The sequence below is a fragment of the Erinaceus europaeus genome, chromosome 8, assembly GCF_950295315.1.
Source record: "Erinaceus europaeus chromosome 8, mEriEur2.1, whole genome shotgun sequence".
NCBI lineage: Eukaryota > Metazoa > Chordata > Mammalia > Eulipotyphla > Erinaceidae > Erinaceus > Erinaceus europaeus.
Genome location: NC_080169.1, coordinates 56,923,842 through 56,951,364, shown reverse-complemented (window position 1 = coordinate 56,951,364; position 27,523 = coordinate 56,923,842). Strand labels below are relative to the sequence as shown.

Here is a 27,523-nt window from a genome sequence, read left to right as displayed (position 1 = left end):
GTGGAAGATTTCCCTCTTTCCCTCTCTATCTTCCTCTCCCCTCTTAATTTCTCTCCATCTCTGTCCAATAATTTTTTTTTAAAGTTAAAAATGTAAAGAACTAAACACCACTTAATAATATGTAGTAGTGAAAATTATAACATATTTCATATACCTCCTTTTTTCCTTGTATTTCTCTTAAGACCATATTTTTACCATCTGATGTGAAAATAAAGTAGAATATTAACATTTTAAAACTTGGATAGCTATTGGACCATATTGTTTTATGTATATAATAAGCACTCAATTATAAAAAAAGATTGCCACTACTATAAGCAACTGAGACCTTTGAAAATATTTTTAAAAACAGTTTTTGAAAGTATTTAGAATATGTAACTATTGTTTCAGATGACAATGTCTGGGCAAAAGAGATAGCACCATCAGTGTCATAGTAGGCTTTAAGCCTGAGGATCCAAAGAACAAACATTCAATCCTCAGCACTACCATAAGCCAGAGATGAGCATTGCTCCGGAAAACACACACACACACACACACACACACACACTAGTTTGCTTAATGAAAATTGTTTCATAGTGTATAGGGCAGTAAACACCATTCATCTAAGTAATCTGTAACTAGTAAGTTCTTTTGACAACTCACTAAAATGTATGAACATATCACCAAATGCCTGTTAGCACCCAGGAAAAGTAATTTACTAAAATAAATTCCTTATTGTTCGTGAAAAGGTTAGAGAGGGAGATGGTAATAACTTCTTTTCAGAGGTACAAAGATTAAACAATTTTCAATTTTTAATAAATGTCATGTATTCATTATAATTCTAAATGATAGTTTCTCTAAAGTATAAAAATATGTTTTTAATTGTTTTATTTAACTGACTTTGAATTGTCTTATTTTACTAACTCCTACCTTGTTGTTTTTTAGTTTCTCATTATTTTCATGATGATTTGTATAAATGATTACTCTGGTCTCAGAGGTAGGACTGAACACTGCTTCTGCAATATGTGAGGATGTGGTAGGAACTTTCAAGTATCAGGGATTTGTTTCCTTCTCTGTATTTTGGGAAGTGTCCCTCAGAACTTAAGAATGTAGCTATTATATCCAGTATTAATCCTATGCAAGAAAAAAAAATCAAATAACTGTTTCATAAGTGGAAAATTACACAGACCTAATCATGTGGTTTAGCTTTTGTGTACAGATTTCATATGCCTCCTCTATTATGAAGATTTAAAATCATGTTTAAATAATAATATATTCATGCTAATATATATTTTTCAACATATATATTAAAAAATTTAGCCCAGATTATCTACATGTAGAGATTTTTATTTAAATTTAAAATATTTTAAAGGATCAATAAATTATATTTATAGACATTTCTTAGAGATCATTATTTTGTGCTACATACAGGATTAGGTAATGAGCTCCGATGTTGAACTATTGATTAATTTATTATAAATCAATACAATTTTGACAAGGGATTTTAATTTTAAGAAAGATTGACTTAATAATATCAACATAAAGTATATCCACACTTATACAACAGTCAGATTACTTATGCACTAAAAGGGCTTTAAAAATATGTCATCAGATTTTTTTGTATTGTTTAGCTCTTCTGTAATACAATAAATCCTTAATGCTTCTTAATTGCCATTTGCCATTAAAATGTTTCATAATAGATTCTATACAGTTTTATCCCAAGAGCAGTTTATTTATGAAACTTTTTTTTCTTTTTTACCAGAGCACTGATCAGCTCTGGCTTATGGTGGTGCAGGGGATTGAACCTGGGACTTTGGAGCCTCAGGCAAGAGAGTCTCTCTGCATAAACATTATGCTATCTACCCCTGCTATTCTTTGTGAAATTTAAAGATTTTTTTTTTATGTGATAGTTTAAGTAAACTACTATAGATATAACTCATAAGTATTTCCATATGAATATTATAAATAATGTCAATCTGTACAATCTGTTTGAAATAGATAATCAGCCTAAAATTTTGTGAACACCTGAATTTGTAAATTCATAATTTAAACAGTGCTATACATAGTTTAACAGACCTCAGTCTATTGTTGAGAATTATATTTCTGATGTGTCATTATGAAAATGAGATACTCAAATCTCAATTGTTAGCTATAAATTAAACTGTGATAACTTTAACAGTAGAAATAATATGTTCATATCTGTGAACAATGAATTTCATAGTAATAGTGTTTTAATGTGAGAAAAATTACAAAGTGTGTAGTGCTCAGAGATTCTGTCCATATGATACTAAATACATGTATTTCAATCTAACCTACACATACTGAGTTCTTTTTAACTTTATAAGCTAATTGGATTTCCATTGTGCAAACATCTAAAATTTGGATTATGTGGATTCTTTGAATAAGAAGGTGGGGTAAATTAAATCAGAACAGCAGGTGCTTGTGTATGATTTACAAATTGCCAACTTCAAGAAAGTGTTCTCTCAAGATTTTCATTAAAGGTCTTTCATAGCTTGCAGATCCAGTCTGAACAGTAACAGAAGTTATCTCTCTATGTCCAGTTACCCTACTTCTTTAAAAATCACTGCCCATCCCTTGCCTCAGTAGCCCTTGAAGTTAGTTTTGTTCATATAACTGAGTGCTGGCTAGGAAGATATTGAAGTACAGGCTTTATAGAGTTTATTCAAAGGAAAGCAGAATGGGTTCTTTATACTATTCCTCCATTATGCAGCCAGGATTGTAACTATGATAATAGGATCAACTATCTCTAGAGTACCAAGGCCACAGCCTAAAAGAAAGCAGGTTAGTGTTTGAAAATATCTCGACTATGTCACTGTTTCTATTGCCTTTTTCTGTATTTAAATCATTCTAAGTTTGAACTTATTTAAAGTCAAAACTCATAATTTCTGGCCTTCAATTTATTATAATCATGCCACTTAATACTGTTTGAATAAACCAAATTGCAATAATTCCCACCTTTAAAACCTTTTAAAGGCTAATGTATAATTTGCATTAGAATTGACTTTCCATTGTTAATTGTTTTCACTCATCTGCTTCCTTTGATCTTCCATTATACATTTTGTATCTTCCTGAAAAGATAGTGTCTTTATGATTGTATAATTGATATTTGCTAAAATTCTGTAATCCAAAATATTACTGTCAAAACACATACCATGTTTTTGTAACATTCTCATAGATCTACCTTATGCACACCTAAATAAAAGTATTATTTAATGTGTTTTTTAATTTTATTAGTGATTTAATAATGATTGACAAGACTGTGGGATAAAAGGGGTACAATTCCATACAGTTCCCATCTCCAGAGTTCTGTATTCCATCCCTTCCATGGGAAGATTCCCTATTCTTTATCTCTCCGGGAATATGGACCAAAATTCTTTATAGGGTGCAGAAGGTGGGAAGTCTGGATTCTGTAATTGCTTCTCCACTGGACATGGGCACTGGCAGGTCCATCCATACCCCCAGCCTGTTTCTATTTTTTCCTAATGGGGTAGGGTTCTGGGGAGGTGGAGTTCCAAGATACATTGGTAAGGTCGTCTGCCCAGGGAAGTCAGGTTGGTGTCACAGTAGCATCTGCAACTTGGTGGCTGAAAAGTATTAAGATATAAAGCAGAACAAATCGTTTAGTAATCAGGAACCTAAAGATAAGAGTATAGGAGATGAGCTTTGGGGTCTTTGTGTTGAGAGGCACTAGATGTCTAACTATTTTCCAATGGGACCTGACTTTCCTAATTTTTGCCTGGGCCCAACAGCTAACATGCAGGTGGGATAAAGATATTGTCTGTGGAGATGGTGTCGGGTTGAGAATAGAACTAAAAAGCTAGATCAGGTCAGAGAGTAGCTCCCAAATATGGGAAATGTATATAAATACTATTAACTGTAAACCACATTGATTTGACCTAAGGCCCATGTCTATTCATACTCAGCACAGGAGCCTGTATAACCTCTGCATCCTTGTCAGTCTGAGCTGACATTCCATGGTCACGGATAGGAACATTCTAGGCTGTACTCAGTTCAGGACCAGTCTTCTTCAAGTGGCAGAGTATGTTGACCCAGCCTCCCTTCTGAGAGTGGGGCAATTTCTACCACAGTTATTCTACATTTGAAGTCAAGTTCCTGTAGAGACCCACAAGAGGGTTTATAATGTTGTTCATGCTGGAGATGACCAGTGATAGTGGTGAGAGATCTGTTAGAAGTCTAGGCCCATCATATCTATGTGGAAATCCCAGGATTCCCTGACTAGGGCCCTGGATGTTGGGGTGGCCTGGTAGTGACCAAAAAGACCATCATTAAGAGTAATACGGGAGTCGGGCAGTAGTGCAGTGGATTAAGCGCACGCATCGCAAAGGGCTGGCTTAAGGATCCCAGTTGGAGCCCCCGGCTCCCCATGTAGGGGAGTCCCTTCATAGGCAGTGAAGCAGGTCTGCAGATGTCTTTCTCTCCCACTCTGTCTTCCCCTTCCTCTCTCCATTTCTCTCTGTCCTATCCAACAATGACAACAAAAATAACTACAACAATAAAACAACAAGGGCAACAAAAGGGAATAAATATTTTTTAAAAAAGAGTAATACATACTAGTTTTGCATTCATATATATATATATATCCACAGTTTTTATGAAAACTTCCACATAATGAGTATATATTCTTAAAACTGGTTCATTTAACTTCCATTTACTAAGTTTAAGTCAAGAACATGCCAGCAAAATAGCTTACTTGGATAGTGTGCTTCTTTGCCATGTAGGTGACCCAGGCTCTAGCCTGAGCCCCCACTGCACTGAAGGAAGCTTGGTGCATTGGTCTCTCTCACTCCCTCCTATCAAAACAAAATAAAAATAATAAACTAAGACCATACACAATATTTACGGAAGAGCCATCTTATTTTCTACTAAGCATCAGTTCTAAAACTTCCCACTACCCCATGCTAAAATAAAATCTCTAGATCCTAAAGTACTATATGTAAAATTGATTGTGTATAAGTTGCATTGCTCTACTTGAGATCATTTCTTTTTTAAATTTATTCATTATTGGATACCGACAGAAATTTAGAAGAGAGGGGAAGATAGAGAGGGAAAGAGACAGACACCTGTAGTACTGCTCCACTACTTGGAAAGCTTTCCCCCTGCAGGTGGAGACCAGGGGCTTAAACCTGGGTACTTGCACACTGTAATATGTGCACTTAGCCAGGTGCGCCACTGCCTGGCCCCTGAAATGATTTCTAAATTACTTACAATATGTAATACAATGTAAATGAGTTGTAAGTAATGTAAATAATTATATATTTTAATATTTATGTATTGGATAAAGACAAAGAAATCTAGGAGGAAGGGATAAAAAGATAAAAAAGAGAAAGTGATACCTGCAGCACTGCTTCATAAAGCTTTCTCTGTGCAGGTGGTGAACTTGGGTCACTGTACATTATAATACTTGTGCTCAGCAAGGTGCATCACCACCTGGCCCCCTCATTATACTATTTTATTTTAGAATGAGAGGGAATAAAGTTAGCACATGTTCAGTACAGTTGTAATGATCATAGTCCTTACTACCTATTATGTGTATTCTATCCAGAGTTCACTGAATTTGTAGATGTAGAACTCCAATATGGAGAGGCTGCTGCATATCCTGAAAGTTCCTACTAGAAGTTCTGTCTCGCTTACTTCTGTATTCACAACGTCTAATAAAATATGTCCTATAGATACAATTGAGGTATTACAAAGGATGTTGAGCCAGCACCATACTGAGCATGAAGCCCAGATTCAAGCCCTGGCATTACAGCACCAGGGAAAGCTCCATAGAAGGTGGAGTAGTGCTATGGTGTGACCCACTCTTTTTATCTTTCTCCCTCTATAAAATATAAAAGTATTTTTTTCAAAACAACTACTGATTCAACATTACATGAAATTATGAGTTTTTTGTTTTGTTTTTCGCCTCCAGGGATATTGCTGGTGCCTACACTAGGAATCCACTGATCCTGGAAGCCATTTTTTGATTTTTTTTTTTTATAGGACAGAGAGAAATTGAGAGAGATGAAGAAGACAGAGAGGGGGAGAGAAAGATAGACACCTGCAGACCTGCTTCACCACTTGTGAAGCAACCCCTCTGCAGGTGGGGAGCCAGGGGCTTGAACCAGGATCCTTGCTCAGTCCTTGTGTTTCCTACTATGTATGCTTAACCCAGTGTGCCACTGTCCGGCCCCTTGAAATTACATTTTTTATTATACAACATCCATGAAACTAGACCTTTATCCTGCTTACATCCTTCCATTTTTACCTGTTATTTCTGGTACTAAGAGTTGAAGTCCAAATGATTGGGGGCTGGGATCAAAGTTATATTGTGTATGAAACAACAAGGGAGATATCTAAGTACTACAATGAAAGATTGTTCTGATTAGAAATTATCAGGGCTTCAAAGAGCTCACTAAATAGTGCATCTGATTTGTCATGTAGATGATGAAAGTTTAAACTCCCCTTGTGGGGGCGGCTTTGGTGCTATGGTGTCTTTCACTCTCTTTTTTTTCATTCTTTTTTTTTTAATTATCTTTATTTATTTATTGGGTAAAGACAGGCAGAAATCAAGAGGGAAGTGAGTGGTAGAGCGGGAGAGAGACAGAAAGACATCTGCAATTGCTTCACCTCTCACAAAGCTTTTCTCCTGCAGGTGGGGACTGGGGGCTCAAACCTGGGTCCTTGCACATTGTACCATGTACAGTCAACCAGGTGTGTCACCACTCAGTTTCCTCACTCTGAAAAAGTTGACTCATAGCAGTGAAGTCCCAGAGTCTACCAAGAATGAAAAAGAGGAAGGGGTGAGTGAAGGAAAAAGGAAGGGAAGGAGGGAGGATGGAATTATACTGTATATAAATCATTCCTGATGATGTAATAAGTGCTCTAATGAAAGAACTGCGGTTATCAGAAGGGGGTGAGGAGAAATATAATGGAGGAATATTGGTGGTTGTTTTTTTTTTTTTTTTTTGCCACCAGAGTTATCACCTGGGCTCAGAACTTCCACTAAGAATCCACTGCTCCCAGAGACCAATCCCCCCACCCATTTTTTAAAAAGTTATGATAGAGACAGAAAAAGAGAGAGAGAGAGAGGGAGGGAGAGAGAGAGAGAAGGAAAGACATTTGCAGATTTCCCTACCTCTCCTGAAGCTCCCTCCTTCAAGTGGAAATCAGGCTAGAAACTAGGTCCTCACACTTGTGCACTTTACCTGTCATGCCACGGCCCAGTTCTGATATCTGTACTTTCATGGTCTGTGTAGTGTGATAACATTTAAAAAAAATTTTTTTTGTGATAACATTTTTAAAGAGTTGTGAAACTACTTCTAAGGCATATACAGTGTTGCAAATATTACAATTAAAAAAACGTTTCAGGTGCCAGGCAGTAGCACAGCAGATTAAGTGCACATGGCGCAAAGCCCAAGGACGGTGTAAGAATCCGGGTTCGAGCCCTTGGCTCCTCACCTTCAGGGGAGTCACTTCACGGTTGGTGAAGCAGGTCTGCAGGTGTCTATCTTTCTCTCCCCTTCTATATCTTCCCCTTCTCTCTCCATTTCTCTCTGTCCTATTGAACAACAATGACAGCAATAACAACAACAATAATAACAACAGCAATGATAAACTACAAGGGCAACAAAAAGGAAAAATCCAGGAGCAGTGGATTTGTAGTGCAGGCACTGAGCCCCAGCGATAACCCTGGAGGCCAAGAAAATGTTTCTCTTATGACCTTTTTCTTTTAAAGTCAGGCAAATCCTTGAAATCAGCTTGCACAAAGAAAGACATGGAATGAAGTCATGGTGCACGTTTATGAACTACTTAATCTTGCTTGACATTTAACTGAAGCAAAAGTGCCTTTTATCAGTTGAACGTTATCAGTGCATTTCAGAGAATGTGGTAACAAGTTAAATCTATGTTGTACTCAAGCCATAATGGTTTCAAACAATTTTTCTGTGATAAGAATAAGTTTGCATGTTGAATTGCCAGTAACCCTTATACAGCTGTGATAATCTTTGTTTTATATGCAAATCAACAAATGAAAGTTTTGATTGTTGTTGCTCTGAGGAAAAAAAAGTTTCCCACTCTAGCCATGGCCCCTGGACTTGAGGAGAAACGAACCTCCTGCCTGTGCACGTATGTGTGGAATATCTGGCTCCAGCAGTGCCAGATCAGGGACATGTATATTCAATGCTAGACACATGGACATTATATCGAGAGACTGGGGTAACCAGATAAGCTTCAGGACACTCAGTTAAGTTTAAAATGCAGACAAAGAACAAATGACTTGTTTTAGTGTAAGTCTGTTACAAACATTATGTGGATCTTTTTTCCCCTTTGGCTAAAGCTTGTACCCTTACTTAAACAGGTATCTTTGATCAAAGAGATGCAGCACAAGAGGGAACTGGTAGATAAATTCTCCTTCCTTTCCCTTTGGTGACAGATTCCAAGCTGCAGTCATTCATAAGACCTCCATAAACACATCCTAAATGAAGAAGCCGTTAGCTACACTTATTCCAAAGCTAGGCCCACTCAGTAGGCTAGTATTTGTGTCCACTCTTCCACCATCCACTTCACTTTGAGCTGTTCTTCACTTCTACTTCCCAGAGATAGCACCCTCCTGGCAACAAAGTGGCAACGGGTGAGTATTTAGACAGATTCCAAGGAACCTGGTCTAGTACTTTTGGTAGCAGGTTCTTCAAATGGAAAATGAAACATTAAATCAATGATTTTGATGAGGTCAGGTACAGGGTTTTGCAGGTCCAAAATCCTAATTGGCCAAGAGTTCCAAAAGTGGATGAATCTTTTAGGGACAGATTCGTGCTAGTCAAATGTATCGTGGTAGACAATTCAACCAGAATATTAATTTCTCACTACTGTGGGAAATAATCAATGTCCCATAAGGCAGAATACTAGTATTGCCTTAAGTAATGATACTTTGTTCTTGAAGGGGCACACCTGGCAGAACACACATGTTACCAATGCACAAAAACCTGGGTTCAAGGTTCCAGTCCTATCTTCTGGGAGGAACATTTCATAGCAGTGAAGCAGTGTTGCAGGGGCCTCTCTTCCCTCCCCTTTTTTTTTTTTTTTTAATCTCTCCGTCCCTCTCAATTTCTCTGCCTTTATAAGAAAAAAAGTACTCTGACCTTCATAATAATTTAAACTATAACCCAACGGACTTAGGGTTCTGTTATAGGTTAGATGGTAAGCCATTAAAATACATTTGCTGAAATCCTAATTGCAGTGTCTCAGAATGACTATATTTGAAGATGGGCCTATTCTGTGGAAGAGATAATTTAGGCAAAATGAAGTCATATAGAGAAACAATTATTGTTCAGTATGACTGATTCTTTGTGAGAAGAGGTGATTAAGAAACAGAAATTCCATGTGATGACAAAAAATGCTCATCTACAAACACAGATGTCTTTGAATGAAACTAGTCTTGGACACTTTGATATCTTTAACTTGTAGACTTCAAACTATAAGAAAATGAAGTTCTATTGCATCATTTACCCAGTCTATATTTGTCCTAGCAGCTCTAGCAAAGTAATAGATTACACATAAACAAAGCAATTTTAGTTAAATAATTTGAACAATTTATATTCTTGTAGTAAACACATCTGATTAGTTCTGTTCCACAATACATAAAGTTCTATATTGAGGATCTTAGCTAGTCAAACACAATAGTTTTTAGTTATAAATGCTAGGAAGCATTTTCTTTTTTTAAAAAACTTAATTTTGCTGTTATTGCTATTCTTGTAAAAAAAATTGGCAGTGCTATGATCTTATACATAAGTGGTTTTACTGCTTGAGGGCCAGTTTTCTTTTTTTCTTTCTTTTTTTTTTTTCTTACTTCCCTCTCTCTATTCTCCCTCCCCTCTACAGTTCCTGTCTCTATCCAATAATTAAATAAAAATATTCAAAAAGAAAGAAAGCAGAAATGAAAGATGCTTACAGACATCAAGGAATCTTGGACCATGAGCAAAGAGAAAGGGAGAGCCACCATAGCAATGGGGCTCCCACTGGTGCCAAGGATCACTCCTGGCTGCACACACACTCCTAGGTGAACTATCCTGGGTAACATTTTCATTTCATGGAAATTTTCCCATGACATCAAACTGAACGTTTGATGGGGCACATTTCTTACTACTTATTTAGTTATTCCACTAAATAATAATAGCTCCTGTAGTTTCCTATGTAAAAATCACTTGCACTTTGGATTATTTGTATACTTTTTGTTAGAATGGTTGACTTCAGGAATAGTTGTCCTTTTTTTGTTGTTGTTCTATACACTTATTATTCCCAAATTTGCATTCATGGTTCTGTTAGAAAGATACAATTACTTTTGTTTCTTTTCTTTCTTTTTTCTTTTTGTTCTTTGTTTCTGTAACAATCAACCTGAACTTTTTTAAACCAGACATTTTAAAACAATAAAGTAGATTAAATTACAGCTTTATGTGTATTTCTTGTTACATAATTCCCCTAATACTAACCTACAAAGATTGTACTATAATCATATCCCCTATGTGCTATAAAAAGTCTGTTTAAAATAAATTATTGTGACTCAGAAAGGAACATTTTCTTGAACATTTAGAACATCTGGCACTAGTTTAGAGACTACCAAATTCATATGCAATCAAAAATACTTAGAAACATTCCTAATTCATATCAGTGAATAATTATAATTCCAGTAAACATTGTTAATTAGGCAGTACATAAACAGGCATCAGAAAAATAACAATAATATTTTAATTTTTTCATTCATATGAAAATATACATAGAAAATAGAACTTGTGCATAGGGAGGTTAACATATAAAAATTCCCAGTTTAAGCCCCAAAATGCATTTTTTGTTTTTATTTTTTTAGTCTTTTTCTTCTAGCGTTTGCCCTTCTTCCGTAGCCAGTCAACAGCATCAGGTTGAGCCTGATGTAAAGTTTCGAGACCTCCTTTGAATCTGGAGAGCTGGCAGTCGTTGACTATGTGGGTCATAGTCTGTCTGGAGCCGCAGGGGCAGTTCGGGTCGTCTCTGGCTCCCCAGCGATGGAATATAGTGGCACACCGGCCATGGCCTGTTCGATAGCGATTGAGGAGGGCCCAACCATAACGTGCTAGGTCAAAGCCGGGTTGACGCTTGCAGGGGTCTGTGATGAGGTGTTTGTTCTTTACCTCAGCTGACTGCCAACTCTGTTTCCAAGAGACTGGAACAGAGAAGTTCAGTGTAGGCATAGGGGACCAGATTGGGTGATGGAGATGTCAAGCGTTGGACAGGGTGGGCGAAGATATCCGCGTATATTGGCAGGTCCGGTCGAGCATAGACGTGGGAAATGAACTTAGATGATGCCGCATTTCGACGAATATCTGGTGGGGTGATGTTGCTAAGAACTGCATGCAACCGGGGTGGAATGGATGGTTCCAGAAATTATCCTCATGGAGGAATATAATTTGGAATCGACCAAGTGGACATGGGGGCTACGGAACCATACTGGGGCACAGTATTCTGCAGTGGAATAGCATAATGCCAGAGATGATGATCGTAGTGTGGAAGCGCTCGCACCCCATGAGGAGCTGGTCAGTCTTGCAATGATGTTATTCCTCGCGCCCACCTTTGCTGCAGTTTTTATGAGATGTTCGTGAAATGACAGGGTGCGATCGAGAGTAATGCCAAGATAGACTGGCTAGGCTTCATGCCGGATTCTCTTATCATCAAGCTGCACATTAAGCTCACGCGAGGCCGAGGCATGGTGTAGATGGAAAACAGATGATACCGTTTTTGCAGTGCTAGGGATTAGTCACCATTTTTTACAGTAATCAGATATCAGAGACATGTCTTTCGTGAGTGTTTCCTCGAGGACGTCAAACTTGGATGCCTGAGTTGCACAGCAGATGTCATTGGCGTAGATGAACTTCCTTGAAGAAGTTTCTGGGAGGTCATTGATGTAAATATTAAGTAGCGTAGGAGCCAGAACAGAGCCTTTTTTTTTAGTGAGAGAGAGAGAGATAAAGAGGAAGAGCTAGAAAAAAAGACCAGAGCACACTGCTCAACTCTGCTTTAAGGTAGTGATGGAATTGAACCTAAGAGTTTTGATGCCTCAGTCATGAAAGTCTTTTTGCTATCTACCTAGTCCTCAGTTTGTAATCTAAAAGGAAAGTTAAATTGCACAAAATTGCTATTAGGCTAAAGCACATTTATTTTCTTCGTGTGACTCACTTCTCTATTACTAATTTATCTTTTGCTAAAATAAATTACAATTTCATTAGTCAATTTACCCATATATCCCTCTATGTTTTGATGTTATGAAAATGCCTCCTGTGCTTTTTTTTTTTAAAAAAGATTTTTATTGGGAGTCGGGCGGTAGCGCAGCGGGTTAAGTGCAGATGGCACTAAGCACAGGGTCCAGAGGAAGGATCCCGGTTCGAGCCCCCGGCTCCCCACCTGCAAGGGAGTCGCTTCGCAGGCGGTAAAGCAGGTAATAACTACAACAATGAAATAACAAGGGCAACAAAAGGAATAAATAAATAAGTAAATAAAATAAATTAAAAAAAGATTTTTATTTATTTATTAGATAGAAGGAGAGAGAAAGAACCAGAAATCACTCTAGTACATGTGTTGCTAGGGATCAAACTCAGGACCTCATGCTCCGGAGTCCAATGCTTACCCACTGTGCCACCACCTGGACTACTGTCTCCTGTGCTTTTGACATATATATTTTTTTCTTCAAAGATTTTATTTATTTATTTATTAATGAGAAAGATAGGAGAGAGAAAAAGAACCAGACATCACTCTACTACATGTGCTGCCAGGGAGTGAACTCTGGACCTCATGCTTGAGAGTCCAATATGGACCAAGGACCAAAATATAGCTCAACGGGTAAAAAGTCTGGCTTACTATGTGTGAAGTCCTGGGTTCAAATCCTGCAAGAAATGTGAGCACCAGGGACAACACCAGAGGATTGATATGAATGGTAAAAGACTGTTTAAGTATCTTCTATTATTTCTAAATAAAAAAATGAAAAAAAATTGGGCTCAGGAGGCTGCTTGGCAGCAGTATCAAGCATGCACAATTGGGGCCTTTATTTCATCCCTGGTGCTACATTAAAAACTATTAAAGAAAGACCGAGGGAGTCGGGTGGTAGCGCAGTGGGTTAAGCGCACGTGGTACAAAGCAAAAGGACCTGCACAAGGATCCTGGTTTGAGGCCCTGGCTCCACACCTGCAGGGGAGTCGTTTCATAGGCAGTGAGGCAGGTCTTCAGGTGTCTATCTTTCTCTCCCCATCGCTGTCTTCCCTTTCTCTCTCCATTTCTCTCTGTATCCAACAACGACGACATAAATAACAACAACAATAATAAAATAGCAAGGGCAACAAAAGGGGATAAGAAAGAAGGACCGAGGTGGTTGTACACCAAGTTGAGTGAACACATCACCAGGTGCAAGAACCCCAGTTTAAACCCCTGGTCCTCACCTGTAAGGGAAAGTTTCACAAGCAGTGAAGTGCTGTAGGTGTCTCCCTTTTTCTCTCCCTCTCTATCGTCCTCATCCCTCTCAATTTCTCTATGTCCTATCAAAAGGAAGAAAGAGAGAGAGAGAGAAGGGGGGAGAAAGGAAAGAAAGAAGGCAGTAAGGGAGGGAGGGAGAAAGGAAAAAAAGGGGGGCTACTAGAGCAGTAGATTCATCATGCTGGCACCAAGCCCTAACTGCAAGCAATAAAACAAAACATAATAATAAAAAAGAACTTAATAGAAAAATGGACATTGATTTAATTGATTGATTGATTGATAGGAGAGAGAAGGCAGACACCACTTTAACTTCCATCTCATTCAATCCTCTCAAAACAATTCCACTACAGAAATGAAAATGTGGGCCTTCGGCTGTTAACTTGCCCTCAATTCACTAATTTAGTTCAAAAGCCTTCAAAAGTTACGTGCAACGCCTTAATTCACTACACACTGGTATGGATAAAAAGCACAGAAGAGGTGAAAGTGTGGGAGACAAGAGGTGACAATGGCCAGAAAAATGGCTCGGCTATATCAAGATCATTCAGCCCTCACACTTAAACCTATTGGCGCCTGCTTTAAGAAAGTCCAATAACTACTGGTAAGACACACCTGGTGTCTCCTGGAACATTCCTCGTTTACACAGGCGTCTTCTGTCTTTCCTTCACGCGAAAACTATTCCACCTTCTTCTTCTTCTAGCGTTTGCCCTTCTTCCGTAGCCAGTCAACAGCGTCAAGTTGAAAGCTGTCAGGAGCTGCTTGTTGCTGGCTTTGAAAGTGACTGGGATCCATGTGGATTCAGTCGGCTAGGAAGGAAGGATCGTCAGTTTCCCCAATGAATGGGTACTCACGGGATGCACCACGAGAAGGTCGATCCAATTCCACCTAATACTGAGCATCACAGGCTCAGATTTTTGCTTGGTTTGGCTCCCAGGGTTTCCGTAGGAATTGTTACAGTCCCCACCTCGCTGGGCCCGCCCCTAGCAACGAGCTGACTGTGTTAGCAACGGGACCGCGGGCGAGAAGGAAAGTTGCTGGGTGGACAGTCGCAGACGCTTTGCAGGCGATGTCGGGGTGACTGAGGTCACAGCAGGACCCCCGAGACCTTTCGTGACTTTAGCAGCGCGCAAGTGGCCTGTCCTCGGCGGCGCGCCTTGGGGTTCCCCCGGCTGCCTGCGGGCTTTGTGGAGGACTGGGGGTGGGGCGGCCTCGCTTTTTCACTTTTGCCGCAACAACCATGTCGAAAGCAGAGACTGCGGCCCCTGCGGAGGCCCGGGAACCCGGCGGCAGGGTCAAGTCCGGCAGCCCGCGCCACCCGCTGGTGGTCGGAGCAGTGTCGGAGGACGAGGAGGCCCAGGTAGGGGCGGCATCTGTGCTTTGGGGAAGTGGCTGCAGGACGGGATGAGCTGGGGGGGGGTGAGGGCGGGACAAGGCTGAGGCGAGACCGGAACGGAAATGGGGTCGGAGGGGAGTCTTCGGGAGCCCGTGGGTTCCTAGCGCAGATCCGACCCCTCCCCAGAGAGCTGGGCGGCCTGAGGGGCGGCGGGCTGTCGTCAGCCTCCCGCCTAGGGAGAGGCGTGGCGGGGCCCTCCCGGAGCGTCACCTGGGCTGTAGCGCCCTTGCTCCTGGTAAAGTGTAACCCTGAGGACTCTGGGAAGGAAGGAAGCAATCTCTCTCTCTCTCTCTCTTTCTCTCTCTCTCTCTCTCGTTTACTTTTTATTATCTTAATTTGCTTGTTGGATAGACAGAAATCGAGAATGAAGGAGGTCATAGAGAAAGAAAGCAGAGAGAGAGAGAGAGAGAAACACCTGCTATACTGCTTTACCACTCCCAAAGCTTTCCCCTTGCAGGTGGGGATCGAAACCAGATCCTTGTCGCGTTGCAACATGTGTGCTCAGCCAGGTGTGCCACCACCCAGACCCTCGGTTAAAAATCTTTATTCTTTTACTTTTTATTACTATCTTTGTTTATTTAGATTGTAACATGTGCACTCAACCAGGCGCTTTCCCGCCCTTCCTCCCACTCCCCCTTTTTAAAAGCATTTGGTGACTTTGTACTGAGCTTTTATATTGTATATGATTCTGGTTATCTGGTTTCTTGATACAGTTGTAAAGTCTCCCATATCTAAATTTGCTTGTGTAAAAACCTCCCAGTTGGGGAGTATGGATTGCCCTGCCAACGCCCACCCACGCTTAGCGGGAAAGCAATTACAGAAGCCAGATCTTCCACCTTCTGCATCCCACAATGACCTTGGGTCCGTACTAAAGGGCTAAAGAATAGGAAAGCTGTGGTCCGGGAGGTGTCGCAGTGGTAAAGCTTTGGACTCTCAAGCATGAAGTCCCGAGTTCGATCCCCGGCAGCACATGTGCCAGAGTGATGTCTGGTTCTTTCTCTACTCTCCTATCTTTCTCATAAATAAATAAAATCTTAAAAAAGAATAGGAAAGCTATCAGGGGAGGGGATAGGATACGGAGATCTGGTGGTGGGAATTGTGTGGTGTTGTACCCTCTTATCCTGTGGTTTTGTCAGTGTTTCCTTTTTTTTTTTTTTTTTAATTTTTTATTTAAGAAAGGATTAGTGAACAAAAGCATAAGGTAGGAGGGGTACAACTCCACACAATTCCCAACACCCAATCCCCATAACCCACCCCCTCCCATGGTAGCTTTCCCATTCTCTATCCCTCTGGGAGCATGGACCCAGGGTCCTTGAGGGTTGCAGAAGGTAGAAGGTCTGGCTTCTGTAATTGCTTCCCCGCTGAACATGGGCGTTGACTGGTCGGTCCATACTCCCAGTCTGCCTCTCTCTTTCCCTAGTAGGGTGTGACTCTGGGGAAGCTGAGCTCCAGGACACATTGGTGGGGTCTTCAGTCCAGGGAAGCCTGGCCAGCATCCTGGTGGCATCTGGAACCTGGTGATTGAAAAGAGAGTTAACATATGAAGCCAAACAATTTGTTGAGCAATCATGGATCCCAAGCTTGGAATAGTGGAGAGGAAGTGTCAGGGAGGTGCTCACTGCAAACTCTAGTGTGGTCCTGCTCAGTGTTTCCTTTTTATGAATAATAATTAAAAAAGAATAGGAAAGCTATCGATGGGATGGGATGGGATATGGAGTTCTGGTGGCAGGAATTGTGTGGGGTTGTACCGCTCTTATCCTATGGTCTTGTCGATATTTTTTATTTTATAAATAAAATTAAAAAGAAGTCTCCTGTTGTTTTTGTTTTTGCCGTGAAGCCAGCCCGTCGAAAACAACAGTCTCCCAGTTGGGGCAGGGACTTAAAAAGGTAAATTAAGCATCATTTTGTTTGTTTAAAGAGATACAAAGAAAGATACAGAGAAAGCCCAGTGTACTACTCAGCCATGGTTTATGGTGGTGTTGCTGGGGATTGAACCTGGGACCTCAGAGCCTCAAGCATGAAAAGTGTTTGTATATAACCATTCTGCTATCTCCCAAATCCACTAAGCATAAATTTCACCTAAAATTCGAAGCTGATTGTAGGGTGGGTTGGAAACAGGAGAGAATACATTTATTGTGCTCTGGTTTTGAATAGTTTTTGTTATAAGTGCAAACTTAATTCTTTCAAGTTGCGAGATTTCACTTGGGAACCATGACTTAAACCTCCAGGCAGGGTGTTCAAAAAATTCCAAGCAGTTTGTTTCAGACTCGAGTTCCACTGCTCCTCTCCAGAGAGCCATGATCACTCCCTAAAATGTGAATTCTCTGGAGGAATCCATCCTGCCTCCTTACACAGAAGGTGTGGGGCCACTTTGGGAATTCCCGTTGAGATTTCACAAGTCTCAGGCTGCGTCAAGAGTCCTGTCTTTTACGTCCACATCCTGGAGCCTTGGAGAGTTCCCTGGCAGTGGCCAGTTGACTGGGGACCTCTACCACTGTGGGTTGCACTCTCTGAGGACTGTCAGACATTTACCCAGTAACCAGTAGAGAAACAACACTGTAGCAAGGGGAAGGGGGGGCAGATGTTAGGGGAATTTACCTAATCAGCCTTGTGGATGTATTTCCAAGTCCAGCAGGCAGGGAGACCTTTGAGGAACAGCAGCTCTTCTTTCCCAAAGCTGCAAGCAAAGGGGCTCAGCATAACAGCATTTTTCCCAGCCACAGGGCAAACCTGAAAAGTAGGTGACTTTTTCTATCTGCTGATTTCATCTTTCCTTTATTTGTTAATAAAGGGCTTGGGGAGGAGATAAGTTAGAAAAGCATGAACAAAAGAGCAGGAGGGGTGGGAGTGGAGGCAGGGATACTTTAAACTACCCATTACCAAAATGCGCCACAACATTCCAGGTAGAACAAGTTTACGTATGTGGATGCTTGTGTCTTTTCTCCCTTTCCATCCCCTTTCCTTTTCTCTCCCTTTCCAGGCCCTAAAATTCTCTTCCAGGAAGAAATCATTTGTGTAAATTAAAGTCTCTATCTTGTTGATAACTATTTCTAGGAATAGTAACATTTTTAAATACCTAAGAAAAATGCAGTTTCTAGTGAAATAAAAAAGTAGATTTTTTTTTTCAGAGCTGGAAGGAGTACTTACTCAACCTTGGTTTTTGTTTATAATTGTTTTTACAAATGATTGCTATTTAAAAAATACTTTATTAACATAGAGAGAGAGAATCAGAACATTTCTTTGGCATATGTGATACCAGGGATAGAGCTAGGGACCTCGTGATTTAATGATTTGTTTTGCCACCAGAGATATTTTTGGGTCTTAGTACCTGCATAACAAGTCTTTTGATCCTTGAGGGTTATTTTATTAGTAGTATTAGTATTCATATTCTATGGAGGTGAGACACCTGTAACCCTGCTCCATCACTCCCAGAGCTTTCCACTGGCAGGTGAGGACTATAGACTTGAACCAAGGTCCTTGAGCATGGTAACATGGGTGTTTTACTGGGTGAGGTACCACCTGACCCCAGGACTTCAGTTCAGCACTGTAGCTACTGTGTCACCTCCCTAGCCACTGATGACTCTATTAAGACCATGAATAATTGATGAGGGTTGCTCAGTTTCTTATTCATAAAGTGGGGTCTAATGCATATATATATGTATATACATATATATATATGTAGAAACGGGGGAGATAGAGAGAGAGAGAGAGAGAGATAGAAAGACCTGCAGCCCTGCTTCACTGCTTCTGAAGCTTTCCCCCTGCAGGTGGGGACCAGGGGCTTAAACCTGCATTCTTGTGCACTGTAATGTATGCACAAGGTGACCACTGCCTGGCCCTGGGTCTAATGCTGTTTGCTATCAAAAAAAAAAAAAAAAAAAAAGGGAAGAAAGATATCCTTTCAGAGCTCTGACAAATACCAGTAGAAGAAACACCCATTTCTAGTTATTTGAAATCATCCCACATTTCCAACCTCCTCTGCCTTTGCTGCTTGAAATACAGTTTATCTTAGTGACTAAAAGTGAGTATGGTGTCAACCTTAATGTAGTAAATTAGCCCCCTCATATACTTAAAGCACAAAGTTGAGGTCTGAGTGGTGGTGTACCTGGTTGAGTGTACATGTTACAGTGCACAAGGATCCAAGTTCAAGCCCCAGGTACCCACCTGCAGGGGGAAAGCTTTGTGAGCGGTGAAGCAGGGCTGCAGGGCTGTAGATCTCTCTCTCTCTCTCTCTCTCTCTCTCTCCCTTCCCCTTCCCCTTCCCCTTCCCCTTCCCCTTCCCCTTCCCCTTCCCCTTCCCCTTCCCCTTCCCCTTCCCCTTCCCCTTCCCCTTCCCTCTTGATTTCTGGCTCTCTATCTATTGGGAATGATTGATTTGTCCCGCAGGCACTGAGCCCCAGGTAGCAAAAACAAACAAAAAACCTGAAAAGCACACGCACACATGGCAGTTACAGTTGCCATAGAAGTATGTCTCTTATCTCTCAATGTTAAGTATCTGTGCCGTGTTCCCACGACCAAATACCATCTTCCTCCACCATCATGCTCTTGGTCCCCCTCATCCTCTCACACCACTGTGAATGCACCTCTTCTTCTTTCTTTCTTTCTTTTTTAAATTAGAAAGAAAGAGCAAAAGCACACATCACTCTGGCACATGGAGTATCAGGAATCAAAACTGGGGGAGGGTCTGCAAGTTCTGCATTCTACAACTGCTCCACCTCCTGAACTGATCTTTTCTTTCTTTTTTTTTTTTTTTTTTTTTTTTTTTTTAAGAATTTATTCATTCTTGAGAAAGGAGAGAAAGAAAAGCCAGATATCATGCTGGTACATGTACTGCCTGGGATTGAACTAGGGACCTCATGGTGAGAATCCAGTGCTTATCCACTACATCACTTACCAGATCACAATTTTCTATCTTTTAATGTCATTTTCCTCTTTGTAAAGGATCCCAAAGCTGTTTAAAGCAGTGTTTTTCAAACCTGAATGTGCATTTGTAGCACTTGGGGATTTCATTAAAAGGCACATTCTGAGTGTGCAGGTCTGTATGAAGATCCTGATTTTATTTTTCTAACAGGTTTCCAAATTATGACACTGGCTGCTACTTAAGCTTAGTCCTATGTACGCTTAATCCTGTGTGCCACCACCCAGCCCCCCAACTGGCTGCTACTTGTTAAGAGTACCCTCTTTCCCACTCTGGCTAGCAGTACTTAGTATATTATAGCTGCATATGGTGGAAACAGTGCTACAGAGTTCCACAGCTAAATTTTAGAAAGCTGTAGAAGATAGTTTCATGGTAGTCGGGTGGTAGTGCAACAGGTTAAGGATCCCAGTTCGAGCCCCCGGCTCCCCACCTGCAGAGGGGTCACTTCTCAAGTGGTGAAGCAGGTCTGCAGGTGTCTATCTTTCTCTCCCCTTCTCTGTCTTCCCCTCCTCTCTCTGTTTCTCTCTGTCCTATCCTATCCAACAACGACATCAATAACAACAACAATAATAACTACAACACCAAGGGCAACAAAAGGGAAATAAATAAAAAAATTCAAAAAAATAAAAAAACGATAGTTTCATGTATACTCAGATTATAAATAAAAATAAAAGACAGGTAAGACAGCTCACTGCAGTAGTGCGCTGCTTTGCTATGTGCACAAACCAGATTCTAGACCAAGCCCCACCCCACTACATTGAAGGAAGCTTCAGTGCCTTGAACTTTTTCATTTTCTCCTGCTTCTTTCCTTCCTTCCTTTCTTTTTCTTTATTCCTTCCTTCCTTCCTTCTCTCTCTCTCTCTTTCTTTTTAAATATTTATTTATTTGGTTGTTATGGGATAGAGACAGAGAGAAATTGAAAGGGGATGGAGGATAAGGGGAGAGAGAGACCTGCAGCCCTGCTTCATCACTTGTGAGGCTTCCCCTGAAGGTGGGGACCAAGGGCTTAAACCTCTGTCCTTGTGCATTATGTGTGCACTTAACCAGGTGTGGCAACACCTGGCCCCTCCTTCTGCTTCTTTCCCTCTCTCTATCTAAAACAAGGAAAGAATGGAGTGTGGGAAGAGAAAGAGAAAAGAAAGAATGCCCAACTGTCCCCCTTAAGTCAAACAATGTAGTTTAAAAAGGAAGTCAAATGGGGTCTTAAGAAAACTACTTGCTCTCTTGTCAACACAAGGCCTTGTATCCATCCTTGTATCCTTGTATCTGTCCTGTATTACTGTGATGCCCTTTGGCTTGTACTTCTTTTTCTGCCCAATCTGTTTTCCAGAATAAATCCTTAATAATTCTTTTTTTTTTTTTTGCAAAGCACTGCTCAGCTCTGGTTTATGGTGGTGTGGGGGTTTGAACCTGGGGCTTTGGAATATCAGGCATGAGAGTCTCTTTGCATAACCATTATGCTATCTACCCCCCACCCTTATTAACTCTTCTACCTGAGTCCTCCATTTCCTTCATTCTTTCCTTCCTTCCTTCCTTCCTTTTTTATTTCACAGTAGCTCCTTAACTGCATACCTCACCTAGTATAATTACATTAACCAAAATTATTTAACCTATATAAATCTATTTCCTTTTCTATAAAATGAGTCTATACTAGATAATGCTCCTCAAATTTGGTGGACTGTCACAGTCATGTGGGGAATTCTGGGGAAAGAAAAACACTGAGTTTGGAACTAGGTGGTAGCATACTGAGTAAAGCACACACATTTCCATGCACAAGGACCCAAATTTAAGCCCCCAGTCCCCATCTGCAGCAATGGAAATTTCACTAACAGTGAATCAGTGCTTCAGGTGTCTCTCATACTCTCTAACCCCTCTATTTCTCTTCACCCTATTAAATTAAAACAGAAAAGAAAGGGAAAAAATTGCCATCAGGAACTATGGAGTCATCTTGCAGACACTGAGCTCATTGGTAACACTGATGCCAATCAAGTAAATAAACAGACAAACCTGATTCTACTCCAGATCTAGTCAATCATAACCCTCAGTGATATATATATATCCTTATTTATTATTTATCTGTTAACAAGAAAGAGAACTAGAGTCACTGGCATATGCAGTACCAGGGATTGAACTTGGGACTTCAAGCTACCTGATGCACCAACTCTTGGGTCACCTGGAACTCTTTAAAAGCTACCTCTAGCTTATTATTGGAGCACCAACTTGCATGTTTGATGCCCCAGAGGTCCCAGGTTCAGTCCCCAGAACCACCTTAGGCCAAAAATGAAAGGTGCTACCTCACTCACTCATATATATACACACACATACACACAGAATGTTCTCTTTATTTATTGGGTAAACACAGCCAGAAATCAAGAGGGAAGGGGGTGATAAAGAGGTAGAGAGATACTTACAACAATACATAACCATGCGCAGAGGTTTCTCACAGCAGGTAGAGATGGAGGGTGGGGCTTGAACCTGAGTCCTTGCACATTGTGCCACCCACCACCTAGCCCTAAGAGTCTCTTTGCATAATAATCATTATTATGATAGCACCCTGAGCACACCCGATCTCATCTGATCTCAGAAGAATTAAGGTGCAAAGAACAAGTGTTCCTGCATTAGAGAAGCCCACTAACCCATTTATTACCTTTGCAACCTTAATAATTTAGTTCTTATGTCTCCAGTTTCAACAACTGAGATACAAATGTTACCGGTATATCATGTATTTGGGAATAAAATAAGATATACCAGACACATAAAAGAACCACAATAAAGGCTAGGTTCTTCCCTTATAATTATTAAATTGGTTAAAGAGACAGGATTTCTCTCCTTTGAAATAATCCTTGATAAGGCAGAAATGTAAGTTTATTCTATACCTTGAAGTAGACGTCTAATTTTCTTCAAAGCAGTTAATTAAACTCTTGATCTTACATTTTTGTTAAATGTTTTAATTTTTTTCTATGCACATGTTATGGTGATATCAGTTATTTTGTTATTTACATTTGTATGTTCTCTTCTGTACACTGCTTGTGTGATCTCATTTATCCAAATTCAGCCAATTATTACTCTAAGACTATGATTTATAAATCTCTACCTTACATTTGTCTCATCTGAACCTTCAGCACAAGCCTTTTCCTTCAGTACTTCCTATCTCAATAAATGATGCCACTGCTGTGTTATTTCTTAAACCAAGGAGTCAGTCATCCTTTTTGTTTCCTTTTCTTTCCCACTGGATAACATCACTCATTAGACTCTACTGATTCTACCTCCTTGATGTTTGGAGTCCCCTGATGCCACTACCTAAGATTTTAAAAATATTTATTTATTACTGGATAGAGACAGAGAGAAATTGAGAGGAGAGAGGGAGATAAAGAGGAAAAGAGACACCTGCAGACTTGCTCCACCACTCATGAAACTTCCCCCCTACAGGTGGGGGGCAGGGGCTTGAACCTGAGTCCTTGTACACTGTAATGTGTGCCCTTAACCAGGTGCACCACCATCTGGCCCTCACTACCTAAGATTATAGACTATTCTCCTATCTCCAATTTAGGCCTTGCCAGTTCAGTTTCTGCTCAGCAGACAAAATTATCTCTTGTTGCATTTTTATCATTAAAAACCTGTGGATGTATGGCATGTAAAGATCTCTCATTTGGTGAAAAAATCATGTTAAGTGAAATAAGTCAGAAACAGAAGGATGGATATGGGATGATCTCACTCTCAGGCAGAAGTTGAAAAACAAGATCAGAGGAGAAAACACAAGTAGAACCTGAACTGGAATTGGTGTATTGCACAAAAGTAAAAGACTGGGTTGTGGGGGGGGGGAATACAGGTCCAAAAAGGATGACAGAGGACGTAGTGGGGGTTGTACTGTTATATGGAAAACTGGGAAATGTTATGCATGTACAAACTATTGTATTTACTGTTGAATGTAAAACATTTATTCCCCAATGAAGAAATTAAAAGAAAGAAAAAGAAAACTGAGAAATGTTATGCATGTACAAACTATTTACTGTTGAATGTAAAATATTAATTCCCCAATAAAGAAATTTAAAAAAAACCTGTGGAAATAAGTCACCATAAAAAGAAGGTATTTATACACAGTTTGTTTAAAAAACAGAGTCAGCCTGGTTGCATTTGGCAGAGACCCCAAAGCAGTCAGTAAAGTTGTGGAAGAAGGGAAGACTTCTGTTGTGTTCTACTAGGAAATTGTTTCCATGAGGAGGGTGGAGGTCATTTAGGGTCATATAGCTAGAAGAAGATCATCCTATGTGATTGACTTGGGAGGCAAATTTGGCTTTTATTGATTGGTAATTGTTGGGACCATGTATAAGCCTGATAGAGCTTAGGGAGAACCACCCCTGTCCCTGGATGGAGGTCTGAGAAGATAACCTCTTGGTAAGTCTCTCTCAACCGAGGTGAGCATAAGGGGGGAAACTCAGACTTGGTTCTTTCCTTCTTGACTCTCAGGCCCACAGAAACCCCAGTACTTCCCTCCATTAACTGCAGGCCACATGGCCGCAGATTCACTTATTCAAAGTCACCTTCTGATCACAGAAGAACACACCTTATCACACACTTCATCACACACCTCAGACCCCAGACAAGAGAAATTCCAAACTATATGGCTTTTTGATATCCATCTTCTCTTTGTCTCACCCCTACGGATTTAACCCCTATGCTTCTCTCAGATACCTTTGGATAATTAAGTTGCTTGTGTCATGGAGAATAACTGTCTTATATCTCATCAATTCCTGTCATACCAGCCCCCTACCTTAGGGGCATGCTGACCGTTAAGAAACCTGTAATTTCTGTCATATTTCAACAGTAATTTTCTTCGTTGCTTTTCTGTTTAACTCATGTCCACTTTGCTAATGAACGGATTCTACAGATTCTAGGATTCTACGGATTCTAGGCACGCTAAGAGTCCCCTGGTGTCTTTTACTTCGTGTCACCCCTGTCATGAGTGAGAAAGAACCAGCCCGTTACCTTTCCCCTGGAGACCACCCCAAACCAGAGAGAGAGAGAGAAATACCGAAAGGTAATGAGTTGTAATGGGAGGGTGCTAGAAATGGGAAATATGGAAGTCATTGACCACCAAAACCTGACTCTTTCTAGTCTGTATATTGCTGCACAAACTGGTTTGTTCCCCAACTCTGGTTTGGCTTCTGTGGAAGTTGTAAGCCAGAATTGTAATTTGACTTCACCTCAGCAGTCAGCTGTAGGCCCTATTTCCTATACTAGCCTCACCACACATACTAAAACAAAATGTCATGTTTGTTTTTTTTTTTCCTCTTGCCTCTAGTCCTTCACAGATGTTACTTCCTCCATCTCTCTCTCTCAAACCTGTTCATTTCTCTAATCCTGCTCAGCCTCACCTCTGCCTATAGATTATTTCTGGAAGCTGTCCCAGTTTCTTCCATGTGCCATTCTGTGCCTCTTCTGTGTACTTCCAGAATACAACTCTCAGCATTCATGAAACATGTCACATACTGTATTACCTGTACCCCATAGCAAACTGATAGCTTACTTCAGTTAAGGACAGTATGTTGTTCCCCCATTTTTAGCATGGTTCTTAAAATGCAGAAGCTGCTTATATATGTCAAAGGAAGAACAGACTCTAAGAGGAGAGAGGGGGAGAGAAATATTTAAATTGTGATATATGCCAAACAGTTTAAACACAGAATAACAAGAAGTGATAATACACTGTAAATATAAAAGTTATCAGCAATTAATTTGTACTACTTCTTATAAAAGTTGCAGATTTGGGGGGAATATTTTCTGATAATACTGGTATTAAAAGAGAACTTTTAAACTGACTTTTGATTCAGGGTCCTTTCCAACCTACAAAACCAAAAATCAGAAAACAGATTTGTAATATATAGAGCTTTAATCTAGCAGGCAGCGGGTACAGATTGTATTGAACTGGCATACCAAGCCTATTACAGTTTTATACTTAACAACAGGTGGCAAGAAACTTAAAGCTAAGAACCATGTGGGAGTCTTGGCAGTAGCCTTCCAGACACTTTCTACAATCTTGCTGAGAGCAGGGACAGTGGATGACATATTGGATTTCAGTCTTCTTAGTAACAGACTTAGTAGCAGATTCTGGGGGGAGCACTCTACCCCTAGGTAGCAACTGATTTAGCTAGGGACTCTGAAACATAAACCAAGAGTGTTAACTATCTGCAGATAGTCCAGGCTTTTACCAGCTCAAACCTTAAAACTAGCAGAAAATGTCCTGTCGACCTCCCAAAGCATATCCCACTAGCAAGGGGGATTCTATTGCCTGCCTTATTCCTCTGTCAAACTATAAATGCCAGAACCGATTCCCAGCCAGTCCCAGACTGTGAATGTTATCGCCACCAGAACTGAGACCCTAAGCTCCTTTGTGACTTGAACCCCCACCCATGGAAACTTAAAGTCTACTGAGAACTTGAAGTCTTCAACTCCTGGTCACTACACAGGTTGACTTGATCTCTGTTCTATAGCTTCTGTCATGTACTTGTGATCATGAAGCCCTTGTTACTGTGCAGGCCTGCTCAAGCACAGACCCCTGGCCCATGTCCTTAAAGAGCATCAGACATAATGAGAAGACAGAGGAAATTACCCACAGTGATGGACCAGGACAACAATTTGAAGAAAACCTCAAATCCAGTAGAGGTATGTTGTCTTCCTAAATAGGCCTTCAAATCAGTGGTCCTTAAGATGTATATTGAGGTGAAAAGTTCAGTGGAAGAAAGCAATAAAGTCAAAGATAGTATGAAACTATAAGAAAAGTCATAACAAATCCAAGATAAAGAATAAAGTAGCTAAGCTAAGGGCCACTAATAGAAAGATAGAAGCTAATGGTCAAAGTGGTAAGCTGGAAGATATGGGAGAGAAAGTCAACTATCTCTGGCTCTGTTTCTGTCTCTCTCTCTCTCTCACACACACACACATACCACAAACACACATGCATACCATCAGAACTAAAACAAATGAAAATAATATAATAGCTTTATGGGATAGCATCAGATAGAACAGCATTTGCATCATGGCTGTGCCAATAAGAGAAGAGAGGAAGAGACAGAATTATTATTTAAAGAAATAATAGCAGTCCTTGCCATGTCTTCCCACAAGTCTTTCAGAATCAAGCACTTCCTGGATAGAAGTAAAAGCAGAACTGTCCCATTCTCCAATGGATTTGGATGAAAACTGGTAATAAAATTAGGTACAGCTCCAAGAGGAGACAAAACTGGATCTATACGGATTCCCCAAAGGATTCCGCAAGGTTTTTTTCTTTACCAGAGCACTACTCAGCTCTGGCCTATGGTGGTGTGGGGGGAATGAATCTGGAATTCTGAAGCCTCAGAGTTCTTTTCTTTGGTGTGATATACCATCCTTGAAACTGCACTTTTAAAACTAGTTTTGATGTGGGGTAATAGCATAATAGTTATGCAGCAACATAGTCTTGTAAACTAAGAATACCTTAAACAAATTTATTTCATTTTATTTTATCTTTTTAATCTCTTTATTGGGGGATTCATGGTTTACAGTCAACAGTAAAATACAATAGTTTGTACATATATAACATTTCCCAGTTTTCCACATAACAATTAAGTACTCACTATGTCCTCCTCTGCCATCATAATCCAGGACCCGAACTCTCCCCACAACCCCATAGTCTTTTACTTTGGTGCAATACAAACAAATTCATTTTAAAAAGGAATATGAGAGAGATGAATGATAGT

At 40.3% G+C, this 27,523-nt stretch overlaps 1 protein-coding gene across 4 annotated transcripts in view; it reads left to right on the top strand.

Annotated features, from left to right (window-relative positions):
* The first annotated feature begins 14,499 nt into the window (after positions 1 to 14,499).
* The window catches only part of CFAP69 (cilia and flagella associated protein 69), an 83,703-nt gene continuing 70,679 nt past the window's right edge, over positions 14,500 to 27,523 (top strand). The window contains exons 1-2 of one of the 4 annotated variants that reach the window (XM_060196260.1): positions 14,708 to 14,839; positions 26,327 to 26,453. In XM_060196260.1, the coding sequence (XP_060052243.1) occupies positions 26,379 to 26,453 (75 nt within the window). In that variant the 5' untranslated portion in view covers positions 14,708 to 14,839; positions 26,327 to 26,378. Of the gene's footprint in view, positions 14,840 to 26,326; positions 26,454 to 27,523 lie in introns of all 4 variants that reach the window. The other 3 variants (XM_060196261.1, XM_060196259.1, XM_060196262.1) reach the window with 3 other exon arrangements.